Source organism: Canis lupus, chromosome 21, assembly GCF_048164855.1.
Source record: "Canis lupus baileyi chromosome 21, mCanLup2.hap1, whole genome shotgun sequence".
NCBI lineage: Eukaryota > Metazoa > Chordata > Mammalia > Carnivora > Canidae > Canis > Canis lupus.
In genome coordinates, this window is record NC_132858.1 from 43,549,547 (window position 1) to 43,573,304 (window position 23,758).

The 23,758-nt window shown below is 40.3% G+C and overlaps 1 protein-coding gene and 2 long non-coding RNA genes across 5 annotated transcripts in view; 2 read left to right on the forward strand and 1 right to left on the reverse strand.

Annotated features, from left to right (window-relative positions):
- SLC26A4 (solute carrier family 26 member 4) overlaps window positions 1-6,816 on the forward strand; it is a 50,151-nt gene extending 43,335 nt beyond the window's left edge. For both annotated transcript variants that reach the window (XM_072791568.1, XM_072791569.1), the window contains 2 exons: window positions 2,254-2,337; window positions 4,448-6,816. In XM_072791568.1, the coding sequence (XP_072647669.1) occupies window positions 2,254-2,337; window positions 4,448-4,471 (108 nt within the window). In that variant the 3' untranslated portion in view covers window positions 4,472-6,816. The remainder of the gene's footprint in view (window positions 1-2,253; window positions 2,338-4,447) is intronic.
- LOC140613104 (uncharacterized) overlaps window positions 1-23,758 on the reverse strand; it is a 46,210-nt gene that overhangs the window by 15,883 nt on the left and 6,569 nt on the right. The window contains exons 2-3 of one of the 2 annotated variants that reach the window (XR_012014237.1): window positions 4,700-4,963; window positions 4,147-4,201 (exon numbers count right to left, since the gene is read on the reverse strand). This is a non-coding gene — a long non-coding RNA (uncharacterized lncRNA). The remainder of the gene's footprint in view (window positions 1-4,146; window positions 4,202-4,699; window positions 4,964-23,758) is intronic. The other variant, XR_012014238.1, reaches the window with a different exon arrangement.
- On the forward strand, window positions 9,165-14,962 carry LOC140613101 (uncharacterized). The gene is made up of 4 exons (XR_012014236.1): window positions 9,165-9,230; window positions 10,393-10,521; window positions 12,092-12,268; window positions 12,799-14,962. It is a non-coding gene; the product is annotated as an uncharacterized lncRNA (long non-coding RNA).

Consider the following 23,758-nt stretch of genomic DNA (forward strand, 5'->3'; position numbering starts at 1 on the left):
ACAATTGTGTGTATAATTTAAATTTTCAGCCATCTGGAAAATCCTGATGATAAATGTCTTTAAATAGGATCCATTAGGTCACAAGTGATCTTTGAAAAAGGAAAAAAAGAAAAATCACAAGTCAGCCTAGAGTTAATTATTTCCTACAAAATAGAATAGACTGTGGTTTCCCATGAGCCTCCCTAGTTTGTCAACTCTCCTGACACATTCCAGACTGGGTCATTGGGCTGGTCATTGGGCTGGGTTATTGGGCCTGGTCCAAGAACCTCTTCTCTCATGGACCCTCAGTGAATTTGGGCAAATAAAACAAATACTTATAAAATAACAACAGTAGTAATTATTCCAGTGACATGGGTGTGCTATATTTTTAATTGCTTCCTTTTTAAAAATTAGGATAAGTAGATTTTTATTGTAGATTGGAAGTTGATATCTGAAGTAAAATTAATTTAGAAAACAATAGTGCATTATTGTTTTCAGCTCTTGTTAGTGGAGAGACCACTTAATGCTGCTGGGGAAAATATTAGCACTAAATACCAAGGTGTGGATCTTAAATACATAAAAGAAAAAAAGCAGTAAAACATAAACCAAAAAATGAGAAATCAACAAGCTACATGCAAGGTGCTGATCTCTGAAAGTTCATAAACCTTTTTCTATTTTCTGTCTAACAAAATTCTCTAACCCATAGGTTAACAGCAATAAAGCAGGATCATACAAAGCATCTAAAAAAACCCTCGCATTAAAAGTATTTAGAACTGAGGTGTCAAATTCTTTCTCAACATGGAAATGGTTATTTTGTTATTTGTTTATACTCTATTTCTGATTCAAGCTCTCAGGCCATGAATGCCACAGAAACCATCAAGAGTGCCCCTTCCAAAAAAAAAGAGTGCCCCTTCCAGTGTTAGACTCAATCTTGTCTGCCATCAGGGAGGCATTGTGACTGGCTGGGATGGAATTTTTTTTTTTCTTTTTCTTTCTTTCTTTCTTTTTTTTTTTTTTTTTTTTTTACCCTGAACAAATATTAGACTGAGTTTAACTGAGTACTTCTATATCATACACTTCTTGGTTCACTGGGTAGATGATTGAGCACTACTGGCCTCCCTCACACCAGGAACCTTATACTTTTATGTGCCCTGTCTAGCACAAAGCCTCATACATGGTAGATGTATAGAAAGTGGTGATAAATCATGCCTGTGGTACTTTCCTTTCCTCCAGGAAACATAACTTGTGGTGTTTGGATATGCGGATGCAGTGATATGACCCTCTCCCTGTCCCTTTATTTGACCATCACAAGAATTATTCTAGGATAGCCTCGACTTGTGGTTAGACCTATCCCCTAACTTTTATGTTATGACCATCTGCCCAGGGACTTAATCTCTGATGCATTTCCACAGGAGCAAAGAGAACTGGGTTATCTATTTTTGAGATGAAAAGTAGCTCAAAAGCACTTCAAAACATCACTCTTGCCTTGATACACATCTGGAGTTACTTTAGGGGGCACTTGGGTGGCTCAGTAGTTGAACGTCTGCCTTTGGCCCAGGTCGTGATCCCGGGGTTCTAGGATAGAGTCTTGCATCAGGTTCCCTGCATGGAGCCTGCTTCTCCCCCTGCCTATGTCTCTGCTTCTCTCTCTCTCTGTCTCTCATGAATAAATTTTAAAAAAATCAAAAAAAAAAAAAAAAAAAAAAGGAAAAAAGGAAGTATCCTTCATATTTAAAACAAAGCCCAAATTGTTATTGGTTTCCTTTGTGTGGAAGCATAAATTGCATACTACTGCTAAAAAGCAGAACTTTTCTGAACCAATGTGGTTCATACACTCTGGCTTCCAATTCCAATAAAATTAATTTCCATCCAATTCAACTGAGGACTGCTTATTGTCATCAGTCACAAGCCCTTCACTGCACACTCAATGGTGTACTAAGTGCTCTCAGCTCAGCCACTGAAGGGAAAAAACACAATTGACTGCTGAGTCATTTAGGCAGACAGGGTGATCCATTAAGAGGTACGCACTTCAGCTGTTGGGGAAGAGAGCTGAAAAGGAGGGGAGACAATGGAAAGCCATGGGAGGTCATACTTGAATGTGAAAAATTGGTATGGGGAAACATTCTAAGGTGGAAAATGTAAAAGAACACAAAGCTGAACAGGATTTTGCTGTATGGAGATTACAGCAAAGCTTCAAATAATTTTCAGAGGAGTATCAGGGTGGGGCTGATGTCATTATCTTTCCAATAAATATTCTCTGTTCTCTTGGTCAAGATTACTCTCATCCAAGACTGTAAGGATCCTCTTGAATTAATGGAAGCAGAGCTGATTGAAGAAGAACTAGATGTCCAGGATGAGGTATGATCATTATTTCCTTTCAAAGAAAATAATTTGTATTGAACCTTGAACGAATAGAATAATACAAATAGTGATGATGTCTGACTAAACCATTCAGGGAAAATGATTTTTAAGAAATACCAAAAGGATGGCTTCATAGAAAAGGGAAAATGGAAAACAAAAATTGTCCCTTGAAGACATTAGGTACTTAGGGACCTTTTGCCCCAGACATATAGGCATGATCAGTGACTGGAGCTGCCAACATAGTGGCACTGACTTTTTACCTAAGCCTCTCCATGTGTCCCCTTCCTTCCCCACCTAAGGGCAATGGGATTAGGAGTAAGGTAGACAGAGGGGATTTCTAACCTGGGAGTTTCATAAGCTTCAGAAGAAGAATGTGAGGGACAGGAACCTCATGGAACTTTCTTCATCTCACTGATGATAGCACACAAGACACTCCTTCCATTTGAGGCTGGTCCCATGTATTGCCAATACTCTTGGGACATCAGACTCTTCCTAGGAACCTTGACCTAAATGTATTATCTGACTGAACTTTTCGGCTCCACCACCGAGTAAGAGTAAAATGGGACCAACAAAGGAAGATCATAGGAATTTTAAAGTTGAAAGATGTCTTGGGATATCAAGACATCTGCATCCTAGCCCAGCAGAAATCTCTCCTACTCCGTCCCTAAGGATGTTCACTTAGCTTTTGTGTGAACATCTCAAGATAAGGGCAAGTGGTAGCTTTTCAAGGGCCTTTGTCACGAGGTTGGATGTCTCCAAGTGTTAGTTCTGCTTCCAATACTAGATGCAGCCTTTCTTTAATAAGTACCCAGTGCACTGAGATCTGCCCTCTTTAGCAACACAAACCCTCTTCCTGAACAGCCCTTACATATTTGAGAGTAGCTCTCATGTGTCCACCAGACTCTACTCCAGGCTAGATTCCTCTAGTTCCCTTTATTCCTCATGGGCACAAAATTTGTCACTGTCCACTCCCAAGTGGAGTCAGGTCAGCATGAAGATTATGCAACCACAACCTACCTTGATCTTGCCAAGATTTGTTTATTACTGCGACTTCAAAATGTGTTTATTTTCATTGCAACCACATCAGAATCTTGGCTTCTATTGAGCAGGGGCCAGCTAAACACTTGGGCATTTTACACGAATGGTGGTCTAGCTAGGCTCCCCGTTCATATTTGTGTTATTGGTTTTTGACCCTAATGCAGAATTATGCATATTTTTGCTAGATTATATCTTGTTGATTTTATTTTGAAATACTTTCAAATTCTGAATGCATCACCCAACATATTAACTAACCATTCTGCTGATGCCATATGTAAATCTGACTAGCATGCCTTATTCCAGATCTTGATAAAAACGTTGAGAAGAGCAACCTTCAGGCAGTAAGGATGACAGGCAGAGATTTTTGTGGAGAAAGTACATTGCTAGGGTGAAAGTCAGAGGTCCTGCATCCTTAGCCTACCAGCTTAGTGAGTCTGGGAATGTCATTCTTGAGCTTAGAAGTACTTCCAGCTTTACTGGTTTACGAGTATGGTTATAAGACTGACTTAGTTGAGTAAAAACTCATCAAATTGGAACTTAAGAAGTTGGCACATTACAGAAGTATTTTTTGATTGCCTCATAAACTAACAGTATCATTATTCAGGTAATGGATAAGAGGATCATTCAGGTGGGGTTCTGGGTTCCGGGAGATGGCAAAGGGGTAGAGTGGAGTGGTTTTGAGGGTATGAGCTTTAGAACCATTCAGATTTGTATGCCAGCCTCACATCTACTACTTCCTGGCTGTGTAGCCCAGGGAAAATTACTCACCAGGTCTTCATTTCATTTTCTTCATGTGAAATGGAAATAGTAATACTTTATAGAGCTGTAAATATTAAAGGATACATGTAAAAGAATAATAGTCTCTTGTACATAGTAAGTACTTGATAAATAGTACTCGCTGCTTTTAAATAAATCCAAGAATGATGAGGTACAAATTTAAGTTTTTACCATACACATGAGTAAATGTGAGTAACCCTAACAGTCAAATCATATTTGTAAAAAACAAGATCATGTGGACTAAAGGACAATTTATTTGTATGAACACTTTGTTTCCCTTTTGTTTCCCCAGGCTATGCGTAGTCTTGCTTCCTGAAAGTGGGCTCAGGAGGTTACTCTAAGCAAGGACTGAAAGGCAAGATTTACCCACCGGTAGACTTCTATGCAAACATTTTCTGCATTGACTATTTCTTTGGACTTGAAACACTCATTCTCTTTCCATTTGATTTTTTAAAATCTTTGATTTTTTTTTAACCTCTTAGCCAATGAAAGAGAACCAGTAAGATTTTTTTTTAAGGCTTTATTTATAAAATAAATAGCTTACCTCTAAAATGTGCAAAATGGTGAGGAGAATTATCCAGGTGATTTAGCAATGTCCAGGATCTGCTGATGTTAAGCTGCTGTTCCTCCACAACAGGTTTGCTAACAGTGTTCTCGTGGGTACTGCTGTACCTCTGTTTAGTTGGGTAAATGTGCCCCAAACAGTCTCTGTGGGCAGGTGGACCAGGAAGGACTATCATAAAGAAAAAATCCATTTCTAACTGACTTTCGTCGCCATCAGCTGCACTGGCCACGGTGTAGGGTCACACTGAATAAATGCAGAAATTTAATTATTAATGCATTTATCCATAAAAGTCTTATCACATTTAGTAAATACATCAATGAAGTTTTTAAAATGCAAACTTAGTAGTTAATAGTCAATGTTATTATATGTGACCAGATATGTAGCCAGAGTTAAAAAAAAAAGGGGGGGGGGGTTCACTTAAAAACTACAGAACCAGACTGATCTATTTTAGAAACACTGATTCAGAGAAGCGAAGCAATAAGATTATTGTGGTGTGCAGAAATCCTTTTTTGATGATGATTGTCATGGATCACAATTAAGATCAAATAAAATATATGACAGACTCTAGATTAAAGATGCAGCTTTTATTTATCTTAGTTTATAGAAATGATCATCATGTACAGGTCTATAGACGTATGGTCTATTTAAAATCTAATGCAAAAATTGTGTTATTTTGAACAAAAAACCAATTTTGATATAAGACTTAGTCTATATTTTTCTCTAAAACTTTAGCAGTGTATGAAATATATGATCTTTAACAGAATTCTGACCACCTTTCCAAAAAAAAAAATCTAAAAAATGGATATCCTATATATAAATCTATATTTAAAATGAGTTTTTTTAGACAGAGCATTCTAAATGAACTTCAAAAAAATGGGTTTGGAATATATACATTGAAAATACTTAGGTTTTTAAAAATCCATATTTTAAACCAGAACCTTTTATATTTTTTTATTTTTACTTAATCTTTTTTGAGTGCCAATGATTTTCTAGGTATTATATATAAATATAGACTTTAGTCCCGAGGACTATTCCCACATAATTCACACCGGAGTGAATGAAATTGTACTTAATTTCTAGGGAAAAAAATACTCAGGTCCCCAAGTAAGACACTGTTTTGCCCGCTTGAGATTTATTTTGTACCTTTGGCACAAATGTGTGAAATTCCCAGATGTGTTTGGCTATCTAAAGGCAGCATGTCTTATCCTTGTGTTTCTTCTTAAATACAATCAGAAGTAAGTTATCCACTTCTGAAGGATTACTATCAGTGGTCATATCAAACTGGTTAACTAAAAGTATCACCCAAGTCTTTCTACATATTGAAATTTGAGTGAGCTGCAATGGATTGCAATGTTACAATATTCTTTCATTTATGGGTTGTACTGTCCTTCGCTGATATAGAACAGATGTGACCCCTGTTGGGAACAGCCTAACCAGGATTATAATATCCCATTTCCACATCAATACCTGCCTCTAATAGCAACAAATCTTCTAAGGGTGAACATAACAGTCTTGCAGAAAATGGATGAATACCTCTGTTTAATAGAGGAAATATGCACTGCCCTTTTATTAGTTAAAGGAAATACCAAAGTTCCATTTTACAATAAGGCTAGAGTTTTGTAAAATCTTGGGTCCACTTGTGACTATTATAAGACCAGAGTCTATCTGACTTGATCCCAAGCTCACTCTAGGAATACGGTCTTCTCTGTGCATTTTGTGAATAGTAACCATACTTTTAAATCTGTATTGTCAATGAAAATTTTACTTGAAATTGAAGTGAGGTTGTCTTTTGTTATGTTTTTAACCTATAGGATAAGATTCAGTGTTGTATATGAATTTCAGTAACAATAAAATCAAATCATGTACATCGGAAATATTTGCACATATTTTTATTAAATGTAAAGTTGCCTTTCATACTACTTGGATGTGTCCTTCCTGAACAAAATTATTAAATGTACTAAAAATGCTACATTTTAAGTTTGCCATTACTCTCAACAGCCATGATTTTGATGTATTCTTTATAGCTCCACTTTTATTTGTACGCAAATGTCTTTTTGTAAAGACTTTTCATGCAATAAACGTTGCAAAAAAGCTCAGTTAATTCTTATAATTCTTACCCAAGTATTTCCAGTTTGTCTTGTGCAATTATTTTCATTATTTTAAGCAAACTTTTCACACTGTTACAATGCATGTATCAAAAGGATACAAAGTATAGTGTACAAAGTATAGGAATTTTCACAAAACAAGGACACTAGTAGAGCCAGCACCCAGGTCAATATGCAGAATATATGCAGCAGCCCAGAAGCCCTCTCAAGCTCCCTCCTAGTAACTGCCCAAAGGGCTAACTACAAACACCTGAATGATGTCCAAATGTGGTGCCATCTGAACAGATGGGGCAGGGGCAGAGGGACAGGGAGAGAGAATCCTTAAGCAGACTCCTGCTCAATCTCAGGACCCTGAGATCATGACCTGAGCTGAAAATCAAGAGGATGCTTAAGCAACTGAGCCATTGCAATGTCCCTCCATTTGAGCCATTCTTCTAGGTGTGTAGTAGTATCTTACTGTGGTTTTAATTTGCCTTTTGCTAAGGACTAAAGAAGTTGAGTGCCTTCTCAGATGTTTATTATTATTATTATTTTTTTATGATAGTCACAGAGAGAGAGAGGCAGAGACATAGGCAGAGGGAGAAGCAGGCTCCATGCACCGGGAGCCTGATGTGGGATTCAATCCCCGGTCTCCAGGATCACGCCCTGGGCCAAAGGCAAGCGCCAAACCACTGCGCCACCCAGGGATCCCTCAGATGTTTATTATTATTTAAATATCCCTTTTTGTGAATCATCTGCCCAAACCATTCACCAGTTTGTTTTTTTCAGTCATCTGCCTTTTTCTAATGGCCTTGTAAGATTGTATAGTGAGGAATCTATATAGTCCTCACTAATATGTTATGTAAGGGCCAAGGACAGGCTGCCCCAAAATGGGCCACTTTGGCATGAAGATTATTTTTGAGGTAAAAGCAATCAAAACCCAACAGATTCTGGAAAAGCTCTTTACCTCCCCCACAACTGCTTAGAAGAATTTAGACAAGATGTACTCCAGGAAGAGACCTATCACCATAACTATATTTTGATATGAACTAGGTAGGATAGACAGGGAGAGGCCTAGCAAGGCCTGTTTGATCAAAGTTCTCTGTGTCCTGTGGTTTCTGAGTGGCACTGCAAACATTTAACAAAGATTTACTCTTTTTGGTATCCCTGGGTGGCGCAGCGGTTTGGCACCTGCCTTTGGCCCAGGGCGTGATCCTGGAGACCCGGAATCGAATCCCACGTCGGGCTCCCGGCGCACGTAGCCTGCTTCTCCCTCTGCCTGTGTCTCTGCCTCTCTCTCTCTCTCTCTCTCTGTGACTATCATAAAAAAAAAAAAAAAAAAAAAAGATTTACTTTTTTTCATCTTCCTGTGAATTGCATTCCATCCCAGTGAAGCATCAGACCCCTACCTCCTTCTCCTTAGTGCAGAATGACATATGTACCTCTTTTTGCCTGTCTTTGGAATCTCCATGTCTGTGTGGATTCCTTGTATGTACGAAATTAAATTTAATATTCTCCTGTTAAGCTGTCTTACATCAATTTGATTCTTTGTCCAGCTAGAAGGCTCTTGAAGGGCAGAGGAAATTTGTTCTTCCCAGCAGGTAGAAATATATATTACAAATACCTTATTCTATTTGATGAGAGAAAAAGGAACAGAGGTTGGACTTTGCTGCAGTTCCCGGTCCCCATGCAGAATTCCTGAAGCATACACACTGTAACATTCTTAGAGCTCCCTCAAGGACTCCCTTTAATGTTTTACCGCCTTAGCTTTGCTCTGGTGTTACTTTCCTCTGATGATCGTAAACATCCCTCACCCCAGGATATGTTAGCAATCATCCTTCAAACATATGACCCACTGATATATATCTGAAGGGTCTCGTGACCAGTGTCTTAGTAGACAGTAGTAAATAATCTTAACAGTAGCTAGTCCCTCAAAGTCCTAGAAGCCTTGTTTCCAAGTTCCCTAGAGACTTAACGCTATCCCTAACCCCCAGTAATAGAAAAGTGTATAATCAGTCATTTCTCACAATCCCAGGGCAGCTCTGTTCATGGGCCCTGTCCCTGTGCTATATTAAAAGCACTTTTTTGCACTGAAAATATCTCAAGATTTCTTTCTTGACCGTTTGCTTATGGTCCCACATCATATTCTGTAGATTGGCTTTTCATATTTGAAAATGCATAAAAATCATGCATTTTTAAACAAATTTAATGTAGTTCAATTTACCATTTTTCTCCTTAATGTTTAGCTTTTTTTTTTTTTTTTTTCCTTTTTGGTATATAGTTTAAGAAATCTTTGTCTAAGATAATGAAGATACTTTCCTATGTTTTCTAACAAAAACTTTGTTTTACTTTTCACATTTAGATACATATCTGGAGTCGATTTTTATATACGGTGTGAGGCAAGGAGTGAAAGTGCCACGTGCACAGTAGGTATTTAATAAATAGTTGGAAGACTGAATTAAGCTGCAGTGATGCTGAACAAGGCCAATAGGCTTGGGAATGGCAATCAGATTAGTGTGCAGTTGTTTAGTTTCCTGGGCTTGCAGGCCTATTCCTGGGGCCTACCACAGCTCACCTGCCCTATTTGCCTGCTCACCCTACAGCTTTCCAGAAAAGGGTCTGGGGATTCACTTGGATGCACGCAGAGCTTCAGAGAGCAGAAGGCTCTCCTAGACTTTATGCTCATTTTGAATCTGCTCACAAAGGTAGCCCACTTCATTCTTTTCTTTGGGGACATCTTTAGGCCTGGTCATGGAGAGGTCATGAGATCTAGCTTAAAGGTCATCCCCAATGCACTGTTTTAGACCAAGTGCTCCAGTATTCTGAGTATCCCCTGTGCAACTGAAACAAAGCAAAGCAAAACAAAACAACTTTTTGAAATAATTATAGATTCACAAGAATTTGCAAAGAAATGTACAGCGAGGTTCCCATGTACCTTTTACCCAGCCTCCCCCAGTGTTAACATCTTGTATAACTATAATAAGTACAATATAAAACTCTTGACAGTGGCACTGGTACAAACCAAAGAGTTTATTCACATTTCACCAGTTACACATACACTCATTTGTGTAGCTCTATACAGTTTTATCCCATGTACAGCTTCATATAAACCCCACCACATCAAGATGGTTAACTGTACCTTCAGCACAAGGCTCCTTCTGAGGGCCCATTTTAAAAATGGGATTAAAAAGCATTCGAGGGACACCTTCAGGGGGTGGGGGGGAGGCTCAGTCGGTTAAGCATCTGCCTTTGACTCAGGTCGTGATCCCAGGGTCCTGAGATCAAGCCCCACATCAGGCTCCCTGCTCAGAGGGGAGTCTGCTTCTCCCTTTCCCACTGCCCCTCCTGCTCGCGCTCTCTCTCTCTCAAATAAATAAATAAAATCTAAAAAAAAAAAAAAAAAAAAGCACTCCAAGCACAGATATACCTCTTCACATGACCCTACTCCCAGACTTAAGGCCAAACAAGGATATCCTGAGTCCTTGTTTACAGGAGCTCCTCTGATATACTTCCTACAGCCTAGGTAAGTTGACAACCTAATGTTCTATTTCAGAATTTGTTGGCATTTTTTTTCATTTTTCATCCCAGTCATGGAGGAACTCTAAACCTCACAGCAGGAGGATCTGAAAAGGTCACCGTTTAGCTGTAAAAGAATGGTACAAATCCTTGACCAACCAGTGCTACAAGTTGGTGGGGGCTCCTCAGGAGGGAGACCAGGTATGGCTCTTGTCTTAGTTCAGTACGCTATAACAAATTATCATACACCGGATGGCTTAAGAAACAGACTGTTTATTTCTCACAGTTCTGGAAATTAGAAGTCTGAGATCGGTGTGCCAGTACAGTCAGGTTCTTGGCTAGAGCCTTCTTCATTTACAGAGAGTTGTCTTGTTTCATCCTCACCCAGTTAGCTCACTGGCCTCTTCTTATAACGGCACTAATCCCATCATGAGGGCTTCACTCTCTTGACCTAATTACTTCTTAAACGTACCTCATCCAAATACCATTACTTTGGGATTATGGATTCAATGCATAAATTTGAGGGAGACACATTTAGTTCATTGCAGCTCTCTTCAAAGCACCTGTAAACTAGGTGGTCCTGCCATGCAGCTGAGGATGGGTTCTGATCTTTGCATGTTGATCAAAGCAGTCAACCCTACCCCTTCCAGGTGAATTCACTTCCTTGCTCATCAATTTGTGGCCAATCTAGCAAGGCAGGATCGTTTTGAACCCATTCCTCCAAGTCTATACATATACAAAAGGAGGCCTAGGAATCCTTCTCTACCCCAGCACAGCAGTGTTCAGGAAAACAGGAGAGATCTGCACCATTAAAACACACCTGTGAGCCCATGACCTTTCTCCACTTGAGTAAGGAAAGAAGTGGTGAGCAGTGAGGCTGGGGTGGGGGTGGGGAACCGGGCCAGGTTATAAGGGCCTTGTAGAGCACATTAAAGAACTTGGATTTTATCCTCTGCTCTGGTGAGAGATAAAGGCCAAGTGGCTGGGTCACATTACCTCCCTAATCCAATCAGCTGACCTGGACACCTAGCGATAAATTCCGAAGGTGAAATTAAAGTAGAGATGAATGAAGCTTTATTGTTTATTTTCCAAGGAGCGAGTGACAGGTGAAAGCAGACATATTAATTAGCTTTTGTGACTTAAAGAACTTGTTTAAGGGATGCGATTTTTATTTCTCTAGTTTATCCTTAAGACAATTTTAGTATCCTATTATCTATAATGATTAAATGTAATCATAAAAGTAATGAGGAAAGCATGTGCTATATTAAAACATTTAAGGCAGAAGTAGACCCTGATTTTAGATTGCGGAGTTAACATTCCTTACAGACATGCTGCTGTTTCAATGTGGGAGTCACCGTCTTTTCTGGTGTTACTTGCTTAAAAACAAATAAATCCACCAAAAAGAGAACTTTTGGTCCCTAAAACCAAGGAAGATGTGACTGCTTAATATTTCTGTTTCCACTAGTTATTAAATGTCTATGACAAAATCCAAGGTCTGGGAAACAAGCACTCTCTGCTTGCTGCCACCTCCTCCCAAAGAACTCAAGGCTTTGAACCTTTTGGGGTGGTGTTTTGCTCTTCTCTTCCTTCTCTTCCCTTCTCGTATTGGGTAGCTGGCCCACCCAGAGACATAGCCAACCACACAGTGAGGAAGCTCAGGGTAAAAGTCTAAGATCTATACTCAGGGGAGAAACAGTATGGAGGCCAAATTTGCCTGCCTACATTGTTGAAGCTAGTTCCTCTTTAAAATTTCTTTTTTTTTTTTTTTCAGACACTACTTTTTCCATTAGTTCCTTATTCATTCATTCAAGTGTTGACTGTGCACCTATGTTGTGATAGGCGCAGAGCTAGAAGCTGCGTATACAGTGAGCGGTAAACCGAACAGGACACAACCTCTATTCTCATGGAACTTATAGTCTCATGTGGGAGAGAGACCATCAATAATCAGGTAAACATCGTATATGACAACTACTTGTAGAGGCTTGAAGGCAACAAATAGAGGGCCTCCTGTGATAGGGAAGACAGGGGTGGGAAGGCTGTGCACTCTCCCCGAGGAGGTAATCCTTAAGGAAGGAATTAGCGTGCAGAGATCTGCTGGAAAACTGTCCAAGCAGAAGGACCGGCCTAGGGAAGAGCCCTGAGGTGGAGATGATTTCAACACAGCAGGGGTTATCTGGAATGGAGAGATCAGCAAGACTGAGGAGGCTGCCAGTGTAGGGTCCTAAACACTCAAGAATCTGTAATGGAAAGTCAGTGAAAAGCTTTAAGTTGGGGGGTGGTCAGTTTTGTGTTTCTGGAAGATTACTCTAATAGACACGCAACACAGACTTGTTGGTTTCTGTGTGCAGCTAGCTCTGAAGGGATACCGAAGGATCTGGTCACTGTGGTTGCCTGTGGGCTGAGGAACCAGGTGGCCGGGGACAGAGGTGGGAGGCACAAGTTTTACTACAGACCCTTTATTAACTTCTGAACTTGAAGGTATCATATATATATGACATATATATATAAATCCCAAGACTGGAAACAGGAACAGGAAGAAGGCAACTGCAGCTGTCCAGGACAGATCTAAGACACACTTCAGGAAACGGTGAGTTTCACTCAGAGTGAGGAAGGGGGAGGCATTCAGATAATCCCTGTTTTTGGATTCAGAATTGAGCAACTAAGTGGATAGTGATGATAACTGAAATTGGGGAGGGGTAAAGAGGGACGCTTAGGGGGCAGTTCCAGAATTTCTACTTAGGAGAGGCTAGCGGTGGTCAGCTAGTTGGAAGTGGGGGCTTTTGTGCATTTGCATAGCATTTCTAGCATCAGGATAGGTTCGATTATACTGCAGTCACCTAAAATATACACACAACATGCACACACTCACTTCAGAACTAAAACACAGCAAAAACGTCAGTGACTTATACAATAGTTTTTCTTTCTTTTTTTCTTGCTCAAAGTTTGCTACAGGTTTAAATGACACTCTGGGCAATTTTCCTACACGTGATGGTTTAGCATTCCAGGCTGTTTTGATCTTAGGCATCTGTATCTCAACACATGATAACTTTGCAACAAAGAAGGGGGCGGGGGGAGACAGCAAGGAGAATTGTGCACCTGTTCCTAAATATTTCCACCTAGATGCAATATGTGTAGTTTCCCCCCACATTTCAGTGGTCACAGTAATTGCCCTCACCAACTGCAAGGAGGTGGATAAATATAAATCTCCCAAATGTCTGGGAAAGGAAGGGGGCTGGAAGTATTGATAAAGCTCTAGTGACATCACTATGATAGTTCCATAAGAATGAAAAAACTTCCAAAGTTAGTATCAAAGAATGGGGTACATTAAAATAAAGGGGCACCTGGCTGGTTCTGTGGGTGGAGCATGTGACATAGGGTGGGGAGTCTGAACCCCACACTGAGCATAGAGATTACTTAAGAATATGGTACAGGTTATAAAAAAGAGTTGAAATATGGCCCATCAATGAACCCCCTCCCCATCGTTCGTTTTGTGTGGTGTGTGTGTGTGTGTGTGTACGAGGGACCCAAGAATCCCAATTTTGGACACATTAAATTCAAGATTCTTCTATCTAAATGGAAGTGTCAAATAAGCCACTAAAACATAAAACAGGAGGTCAGAGGGTAGGTCTGGGCTAGAGGTAGAATTTGGGAGATTAAAAAAATATATATCTACATTTGGGCACGAGAGTGTGAAGTGCAAGAGAGGGGTCTAGGCCAGTATGTTTAGGGATAAGATGGTCTAAGGGAAATGCAGACGATAATTCAAAGACAATTGTGACCAGAACCATGATGACAACCAAATTTAAAGAGGGGTCTGAAAAGGAGAGTAAGAAGCAACAGTCGCAGAAGAAGGGGAAAGTGGAGTGACACTGTTAATGACTAAGGGGAAGAGCCTTAAAAGATATGTGTATTTCTGCTCTTGTCAAAGCGAACTCCTCCACTGTGCGGCAGAACCCTTCTGCCTCTCAATTCCTGTCTCTCCACTGAGTCAGATCTATCAGTGCTTAACATGCTCTAGTGACTTTTCACTGTGTCCTTTACATGGAGCAAGAGGGCAAGGGATCTCTGTGGGGTCTCTTTTACAAAAGCACTAATCTTACTATTCATGAGGGCTGATCACCTTGCAAAGGCCCCATCTCCTAATACCATTACCTTGGGGGTTAGGATTCCAAATATGAATAGGGGGTGGGGGTGGACACTGACATTCAGATCATAGTAGTGCCTTCAATCACATTGCCCTGCCCAGTTCCCTTCACATCATTTGCAATTCTATACACTTGAGGGAAGCCTGGGTGGTTCAGTGGTTGAGCATCTGCCTTTGGCTCAGGGAGTGATCCTGGAGTCCAGGGATTGAGTCCCACATTGGGCTCCCCACAGGAGAGCCTCTCCCTCTACCAAGGTCTCTGCCTCTCTGTTTCTCATGACTAAATAAACAAAATCTTAAAAAAAAAAAAACAAAAAACACAAAAAAAGCAATTATCTGGAGGGTATTATGCTGAGTGAAGTAAGCCAGTCGGAGAAGGACAAACATTATATGTTCTCATTCATTTGGGGAATATAAATAATAGTGAAAGGGAATATAAGGGAAGGGGGAAGAAATGTGTGGGAAATATCAGAAAGGGAGACAGAACGTAAAGACTCCTAACTCTGGGAAACGAACTAGGGGTGTTGGAAGGGGAGGAGGGCGGGGGGTGGGAGTGAATGGGTGACGGGCACTGGGGGTTATTCTGTATGTTAGTAAATTGAACACCAATAAAAAATAAAAAATAAAAAAAAACAAATCTAAAAAAAAAAAAAAAAGATGAAATCGAGAGGGAGACAAACCATAAGAGACTCTTAATCATAGGAAACAAACTGAGGGTTCCTGGAGGGGAAGGGGGTGGGAGATGAGGTAACTGGGTGATGGATATTAAGGAGGACAAGTGATGTCATGAGCACCGGGTGTAATATAAGACTGATGAATCAGTCTTACTCTGAAACCTCTAACTCTGAAAGCAATAATACATTATGTGTTGATTAACTGAATTTAAATACAACTTTAAAAACTAAATATATAAAAAAAATCTTTTAAAAAGTTGTTAGTAAAAAAATAAGTAAATATATCAAAAAGTATATAGCAAAAGATATACAGAATTTTCCTGAATAATTAGAAATTAAATCATTATATACTGATATTTAAATAAATCATAATTTAAAAAGAAATCCTAATGGGAATTTAAAACCATCCAGAAGTGAATAATAAAAAAACATACTACATATAAAATTTAGACCTTGGGATAGGCACAGCTTTTTAAAATCAAAACAAAAATATGTGGCTGTGAAAAAAAAATTACATTTAGAATGTTAAAACTATTTTTCTCTTTCTTTTGGTTAAAAATACTAAAGAAGTAAAACTGACAAATTGAAACTAGGAAATACAATGCCTGCCAATAAAAATGAATTGTTAAAAAAAAAAAAATGTGAATGAGTGCTTGTACTTCATCCTTGTAATTGTGTGTTTACTGTAGATAAAGTGCTATCTTTATTTCATGTAAAATTTGGTATTATTTTATTTGGTTTTATTATTTTATTTGGTATTAAAAGTGGTATTATTTCATTTAAAAAAAAAAACCAAAAAAAAAAAAAAAAAGCAATTATCTACACTTGATCTTAGCCAAAAGACTAAGAAGTGATAGGGCATTTACAATTCTAATTATTGTTTACCTGTACACTGTGAGTGTCCCCCCACTCCAATACAAAGCAAGTTGCAAGAAGATACAAGGAAAGCTTAGGTAGGGGAGAGGATAAGGATTGAGAAGCATAAGCGGTGCTTATTTCCTCTCAAAGTATCACATTTTCAGCAACTTTAAGAGAGTGTTGTTGATAAAAGAGTTAATATGATGAAAATAACATTGAAGCAAGCAGTCTAAAATTCCATCGCAAAGCAAGCAGAGTAGTTAGGCAAAGGTTGGCACCTGTATGAAGACATGCTGTCCCATCAACCAAAGTTGTGGGGCTCACCATGCCTCTTGACGTGGCCCAGGACAGATAACTCTTATGTTACAACCTGGCTACACCCTTGAGACAGGACCTCATCTACCTCTACACCACAGGACCTAGAACAGTGTCAGTCAATAGCAGGTACTCAATAGTTACTGAATAATTGTATTCACATAATCTTATATAAATTATCTATATAATTATATAACATACATTACTTCATTATTGATACAATAAATAAATAAAGTTGCAAATGCTGCTGATAGCTTAGTGAGACCTGGGCTGAGACCCACCCAACGACACAGATGTGAACTTCACTGGTAACCTCAGGAGGAGCGTTGGCAGTCAGGTGTTGGCTAAATGGCCAGATTGCAGGGAGGGAGGAGCAAGGGAAGAGAGGTGGTGGAGACTGCTCTTTCCAGAAGCTGGTGGCAAAGGGAAGAAAGAACAAGGTAGTGAACTATAAGATGCAAAACGAACAGAGTTTCGGTTTTTAAAAGGTAGAGACTTCACCATTTTTTGTTTGTGAGAACAGAGCCAGCAAAGAGAGAAGTGAAGATGCAAGAGAAAGGGTAGCGGGTGGGGCATGGACTAGAGTAGATTTGGTTTATTTACAAAACCGGGAGTGTTGACCTGCCCCCCAACACACACACAAAGGAAGTAAGGACAGGTGTGGGTAGAGGTCAGGAAGTCCAAGGGGGTGGGCCTTTCTTTCTGAGCCTGAAGTGCAGAAACATCACTTCCCAAACTACTCTTTTCAACTTCTCCTCTTAGCCAACTCTTCCGCATTTCTTTCCAGATCCTCTTCACTTCTGCACTGTTAAGCTTTGTCAACGCCTCCCTGCTCTGGATCCGCCTGTAGCTCCTAGGTCTTCAGCTGGCTCAGGGTGTGATCATAGCCAATTGTCGTGGATTGTCCTGCTCTTTGATATTCAAATGACAAAATCTATCTTATGAAATTGTAGGAATTCCAGACTTTTTATCTGATTTCTCTAAGTATTAGGATTTCCATGGAGTATGTTCACATTGCACAAACCCTATCACCCTACTTCTGGAAGTGCAATAATTCAGCCCAGAGATGGACACAAACCTCTCCCTTAATTCCCTAAAATATAACTAAGATATCTGAAGTAAGATTTTATTTGAAAGCTTAGGGATAAACAGAAGGGAATGACAAGAAAGAAAAGTAAAAGGGTGTTGTAACTCAAACGCCCAGCCTATTTTGTTCTTGCTCTATCTACCTTGAGATCATCTTCTCAGATGTCAGAAAAGCTCATGTAATTGCAAAAGCACTGTTGATATTCCTCATCACACAGGAAAACTTTCGAAAAGCCCTATTTGAACTCTTCTGCACTTCCATCCAAGTTTCTGCCCCTATGTCGGCAGTCTGTTCCCTTCTCTGTCCTTCCAGAAGTTTCCTTCCACAGCACACAGAGATCTCTGGCCTCCGGCAGGGTCCTTCTCTAATCATACCCAGCTCAGCAGAACAAAAGCTGGAGGAACTGACCTCTGCAAAAAAGCCCCAGTTGTTACCCAAACCTGACCCAGCATCACACCCACCTGGAAACAGAATAGGAACGTTTGTCCAAAATTTCTCTGTGGATCCCCAGCATCAGAATCTCCTAGGGTCTGGGAATCAAACTAGAACATGTATGACTTGTAATTGTTTTAGATGATCGCTTTAGGAAATTACTATGAATCAAACCCTTAGTTTTGGGCCAAGTGTATCGTGTGTGCATATTGCCTTATCACCATTGCAGTATTTTTAAAAAATTTTTAAAAATTTATTTATGATAGTCACAGAGAGAGAGAGAGAGAGAGAGAGAGAGGCAGAGACATAGGCAGAGGATCGCGCCCTGGGCCAAAGGCAGGCGCCAAACCGCTGCGCCACCCAGGGATCCCTCACCATTGCAGTATTAATCTCTGTCTCTTCTGTAACTTCCAAACTCATGAAAGAAATACTGTGGATGCGGGAGATTTTATTTACCTGTGGCTGGTGCCACCTAGCGGACATCGTCTCCAAAACAGCTAGAATTTTTTATCTACCTGTCAAAGGTAGTGATGAAAATGAAGCTGGCTAACGGTTATTCTGGTTAGGCAGTGTGTTGGATGTGATGCTAATTTCTTAAATCCACTGACTAATTTAATCTCCAAAACAATACTAAGAGGTGGGAACCACTACCCCCATTTTGCAAAATATGGAAACTGAGACAAGGAAAGCTTAAGAGTTGCCTCTCAGGAGGTAAATGGCAGAGCGACATTTGGAGTCCAAGCCCTTACCTATTGAGCTGAAATACTGAGTACATTCTGTTAATGAAGAATTCAGCGCAATGCGTTTATATACTGCTGTTGATGGTGTGGTTTAGCACCTGGGAGGTGGCTAGGAGGACTTAGCTCCTAACAGGTTCCAAGGAAGCGGCTCAGTTGTCCCTGGAGGCATTAGGAAGGGCCAAAGAAATGTTTCGCACTGGACGCTGGGCAGACAAGGTTCATTCCTCTGGTGTCCACGATGCAGGTGGGCCAGGCCTGCATTTCGTCTTTAGTTGCGAGATAAGCAAATATTCACAGTGCGTGGGATAATTTAATGGGGTGAGGGCTGATGCTCTCCTGCCCCACACATCAAAGTAGAAAGCTCAGACTCCACTCTAAGCATCAGGAGCCTTTATTCCTGACAAAGGAGGACGGTATCACTCTCTACCATCTCAAGGAGAAGTTCAGTTCACAGGAGTGCCTTTCTTCTGTGGAGTAGATCTCTTGGTGCTGTCAGGGTTTTTCTATGTTAACTTGGGAAAATCAAGTCATTCCCAGATGTCTTAGTCACCTGGGGCTCCCATAACAAAGTACCACAGACAGAGTGGCTTACACAGCAGAAATTTATTTCCTCACATTTCTGGAAGCTGGAAGTTGGAGATCTGGTGGTTGGGTTCTGGTGAGAATTCTCTGGCTCACAGAGCCTTTCCTGGATGCATGTACAAGAGCCAGTTCTTTGGCTGTCTCTGTTTCTAAGAGTACTAATCCTATCACAAGGGCCCTAACCCTCATTTCAATCTACTCCTAATTGCCTTTTAATGGCTCCACTTCCAAACACCATCACATTGAAGGATAGGACTTCAAAATACGAATTTGGGGAGGGCATAGATATTCAGCCTGGAACATTCTGCCCCTAGACCACTAAAATTCACTTCCTTATCATATGCAAGGCACATTCATTCCACCCCAATGACTCTGCATCTTCCCTCATTCCATCAACTCTGAAGTCTAAAGCCCAAAGTCTCATCTAAGTATCATCTAGATTAGGTATGGGTGAGGCTCTAGATAGGAATCATCCTGAGGTGAAATTCCTCTCTGGCTGTGAACCTGTGAAACCAGACAAGTTATGCACTTCCCTAATACATTGGTAGGACTGGTGTAGGATAGACATTCCATTTCCAAAGGGAGAAATAGAAAAGAAGGAAGAGGTGATGGGTTCCAAGCAAGTCCAGAACTTAACAAGGCAAATTCCATTAGCTCTTAAGGCTGTAGAATAATCCACTTTGGTTCAATACTCTGCCCTCCAGGGCCCACTAGAGCCCCCCCCACCCCCCACAGCCCGCCGCCCTGGGTGGGGTGGACAGCCCCGCCCCCATATGGCTCTCTGTGGGGGTGCTGTCCATGCAGCTCTGCTGAGCAGTCTTCGTCTTTGAAACCGAGGTGGAGACAGCCTTGCTGATCTCTGAAATCACCAGTCAGGTCCTTTTTCTCTGTTCTTGAAGGATAGCATACACAACCAGGGCCAAATAGCCCCATAGTCTCATCCTGTAAAGTCCAAGGTGTCCAATAGCCATCCTTCACTCCACCTTGTCTTTTCTATCGCCTTCAGTTCACACTGGCAGTGTCTCTGCTGGTACAATCCTATTTCTATGTCAGGCTTCTGTTGGGATGGCTGATGAAGTCCACAAATTATGGCACCCATGATCAGGGTCAGATGACTGTTGAGCCTCACCTTTAGTGTTCTTTTCCAAAAAAAGCTTTCTCATTTTATGCAATATGGATAGGCTGAGAATTTCCCAAATCAAATTCTGGTTCCTCTTCGCTTCACTCCTTCATCCCTCTCATTTTGCATTTCACTATGAGCAGTCAGGAGGAACTAAGCTGCTCCTCTGTTCATTGCTGGAAACCTAAGTATCCAATTTCATCACAAGTTCTACCTTCCACAAAACACCAAAACACAAGTCTCGCCAAATTGTCACTTTACAATAAAGGCTTGCTTTTCCTCCAGTAAACATTCTCCCGATTACATGCTCATTTCTCTGCAACCTTACCAGAATCACCCTAAATGTCCACATGCCTAGCATGCACCTCAAAGATCTTCCAAGGTTTCCAGAGCCACTTCCACATATTTAGGTATTTGATATAGCAGCACCCACTTCCTGATACCAAAATGTATTAATCAGCTCTGGTTGCCATAACAAAATACTGGGGCCTGGGGGCTTAAACAACAGAAATGTATTTCCTCACTCTTCTGGAAGCTAGGAGTCTGAGATCAGGGTGCCAGCACGGTCAGGCTCTGATGAAAGCGCTCTCCTGGCTTCCTTCTCACCGCGTGCTCACATGGCCCTTCCTTGCTGAATGTGCAAAGAGAGAAGGGACCTGTTCTCTGGTGACACTTCCTATAGGGGATACTAATCCCATCATGAGGGATGACCACCCGCATGACCTCGTCTACTCTTAATTACCTCCCAAAGGCTTCACCTCCAAACACCAACACACTGGGGGTGTCAAAGCTTCATCCTTTGAATTGTTTTGAGGGGGACTCAAAGATTCAGTCCATAACACCAGATATTGTTTTCTTTGGCTTACATGTATTTTTGTTGCAAATGGGTTTGTCTGGAGTTTTTTTCCCCTTTTTATTATATAGTATTTTAAACACCAGAAAAGTTGAAAGAAGAAAACATAACACCACTGCCTGGATTAATTGCCACATTTGCCTTATCTACACGTTTATATGCCTACCTAGCTATATATTTTTTGTTCAAAGTATCTCGTGGACATCATGATTTTCTACCCACCAGCATGCATCTAACCAAAATATCATTATTATGAAAATAAATCCCTCCCTTATATCATCTTTTAGCCAATTCATATTGAATTTTCCCCAATATCTTCTATAGCTGTTTCCCTCTGAATTTGGATCAAATGAAGCTTTAGGCACTGCATTTAGTTGGTATAGCTCTTTGGTCTTATTCATCTAGAAAAGTCCTCCTACACATTTTCCCCCAGGACACTGACTTTTTGAAGAGACAACATGATAATGACATTGTGACCCTATTAACTCTTAAGATATACAAAGATATTTACCAGTGAAATGGGAGAAATGCTATTACGAAATTATAAGGCATGATTAATGGCCTCAGATTTATTTTTTTTAAAGATTTCATTTATTTATGACAGAGAGAGAGAGAGAAGCAGGCTCCATGCAGAAAGCCCGATGTGGGCTTGATCCCGGACCCTGGGATCACACCCTGGGCCCAAGGCAGGGGCCAACTGGCTGAGCCACCCAGGCGTCCCAATGGCCTCAGATTTAATTCAAACTTCTTACCTGAGTAGAATCAGAAAGCTGATCAGTTGCAGAAATTACCATATTAAAAAAAAAAGAAATTACCATATTATTACATGGTAACAATACTGGAAAAACTGTATGTTTATAATCTTAGAACTCTGCCTAAATTTACCATAGTTTTAAACTTATGTTCATTGTTGGTCTCATCAAAATATGTGGATGAAAATTTTTAAATTCCAACTTAAAAGAAAATCCTCAAACAGTGCAGAAAAATATAAAGTTGCAAGAATCACTCAAAATCAGTCTACATAGAACTATTTTTTAAAAATATTTTATTTATTTATTCATGAGAGACGAGAGAGAGAGAGAAGCAGAGACACAAGCAGGCTCCATGCAGAGAGCCCGACGTGGGACTTGATCCCGGGTCTCCAGGATCAGGCCCTGGGCTGAAGGCGGCCCTAAACCGCTGAACCACCCGGGCTGCCCGTAAACTATTCGTAATACTAGGTACACAGTAAGTACAGCTATATACACGTCTATATGGGGAGATAGGTAGCAATACTTTTAGAAGAATAACCGGGTACTCTACATGTGACCAAGGCCTGTATGCCCATTCATTGCCCTACCTCTACTCCATCGGTACTGCTCGGGTTTTGATCCTAACAGGCTGGCATCTGGCTGGGGTCAACTAATGGAGGACTACTGGGAAACGAGAAGGTACAAGAAAGGGAGAAGCAAGTGCTTATTCTTGAGGGGCAGCCAGCCGTGTTTTCTCTACCCACCCCCGGCTCTCCTGTGACTCGGGGAACACTTTCTCCCTTTGTCCCTTCAGCCTCAGTGGCTTCTGGCTCTTAAACTAATCACCAGGTTATCTCATTGGTTATATTTGGCTTCTCAGCTTTTCTATTACCTGTATCATCAATTCCTTGCACTAAATTCCCTCACTGAAAATACTTGAAGCAGTTTCTGGTTAGACCCTGACTGCCCTATGATAGATGCTATTTTTAACTAAAATATTCTAATTTTAATGACTTTTACTTGAATTTGATGCAACAAAAGAATATGAAGTAGAAAACTTTTTCCTTTAATGTAGGGGTGCTACGTTCTAAAAGCTCTTTGTAGGTTAAGAAATTATGAAAACCTCTCAGAAGTTGGAGTTGTTATGCTTAATATTTTTAACTGCTTTTCAACTTTAGACAATAAAAGGGATACCTGGATGACTCAGTGGTTGAGCATCTGCCTTTTGCTAAGGTTGTGATCCCAGGGTCCTGGGATCGAGTCCCATCTCATGAATAAATAAATAAATCTTAAAAAAAAAAAGTAAAAGTTGATGATTCCCAAAAAACTAGTAGCCATGTGCTTTCTGTGACCTGTTCACGATTGTTCAGTTATATTTTGTTCAGGTTCATAACATTTACATTCTATTCTCAGGCATAATTTCCATAGTATTAGTCAACTTACATATCTAAACCAGCTCTATTTCACTAGAAAGTTAAGTTTCACACAGCCAAGGCTGGTTACTTATTTTGTTCACTGATCTATTTAAAGTGACTAGATGAGTGTCTGGCACTAATCAATACGGTGGAATAAATTATTTACCAAAATGATTCACTTTCTTAGTTTTAAACTGTAATTTCCCTCCTAGTTGGTTAGACTTCATCGTTGTATATGTAGATATGTATAAACACACACAGTTTTCTCACTCAAGAGAAGCTTGGGCTTCTGAGTTTATGTTTGAAGACCTGGCCGACTACCTTCTGGCATTACGTGTTCTCTGCTCATTTTATCGAATGAACTCTGAATACTGGTGTGATAAACTGTCACTTTTGTTTTTTTTTTAAAGATTTTATTTATTTATTCATGAGAGACACACACACAGAGAGAGGCAGAGACGTAGGCAGAGGGAGAAGCAGGCTCCAT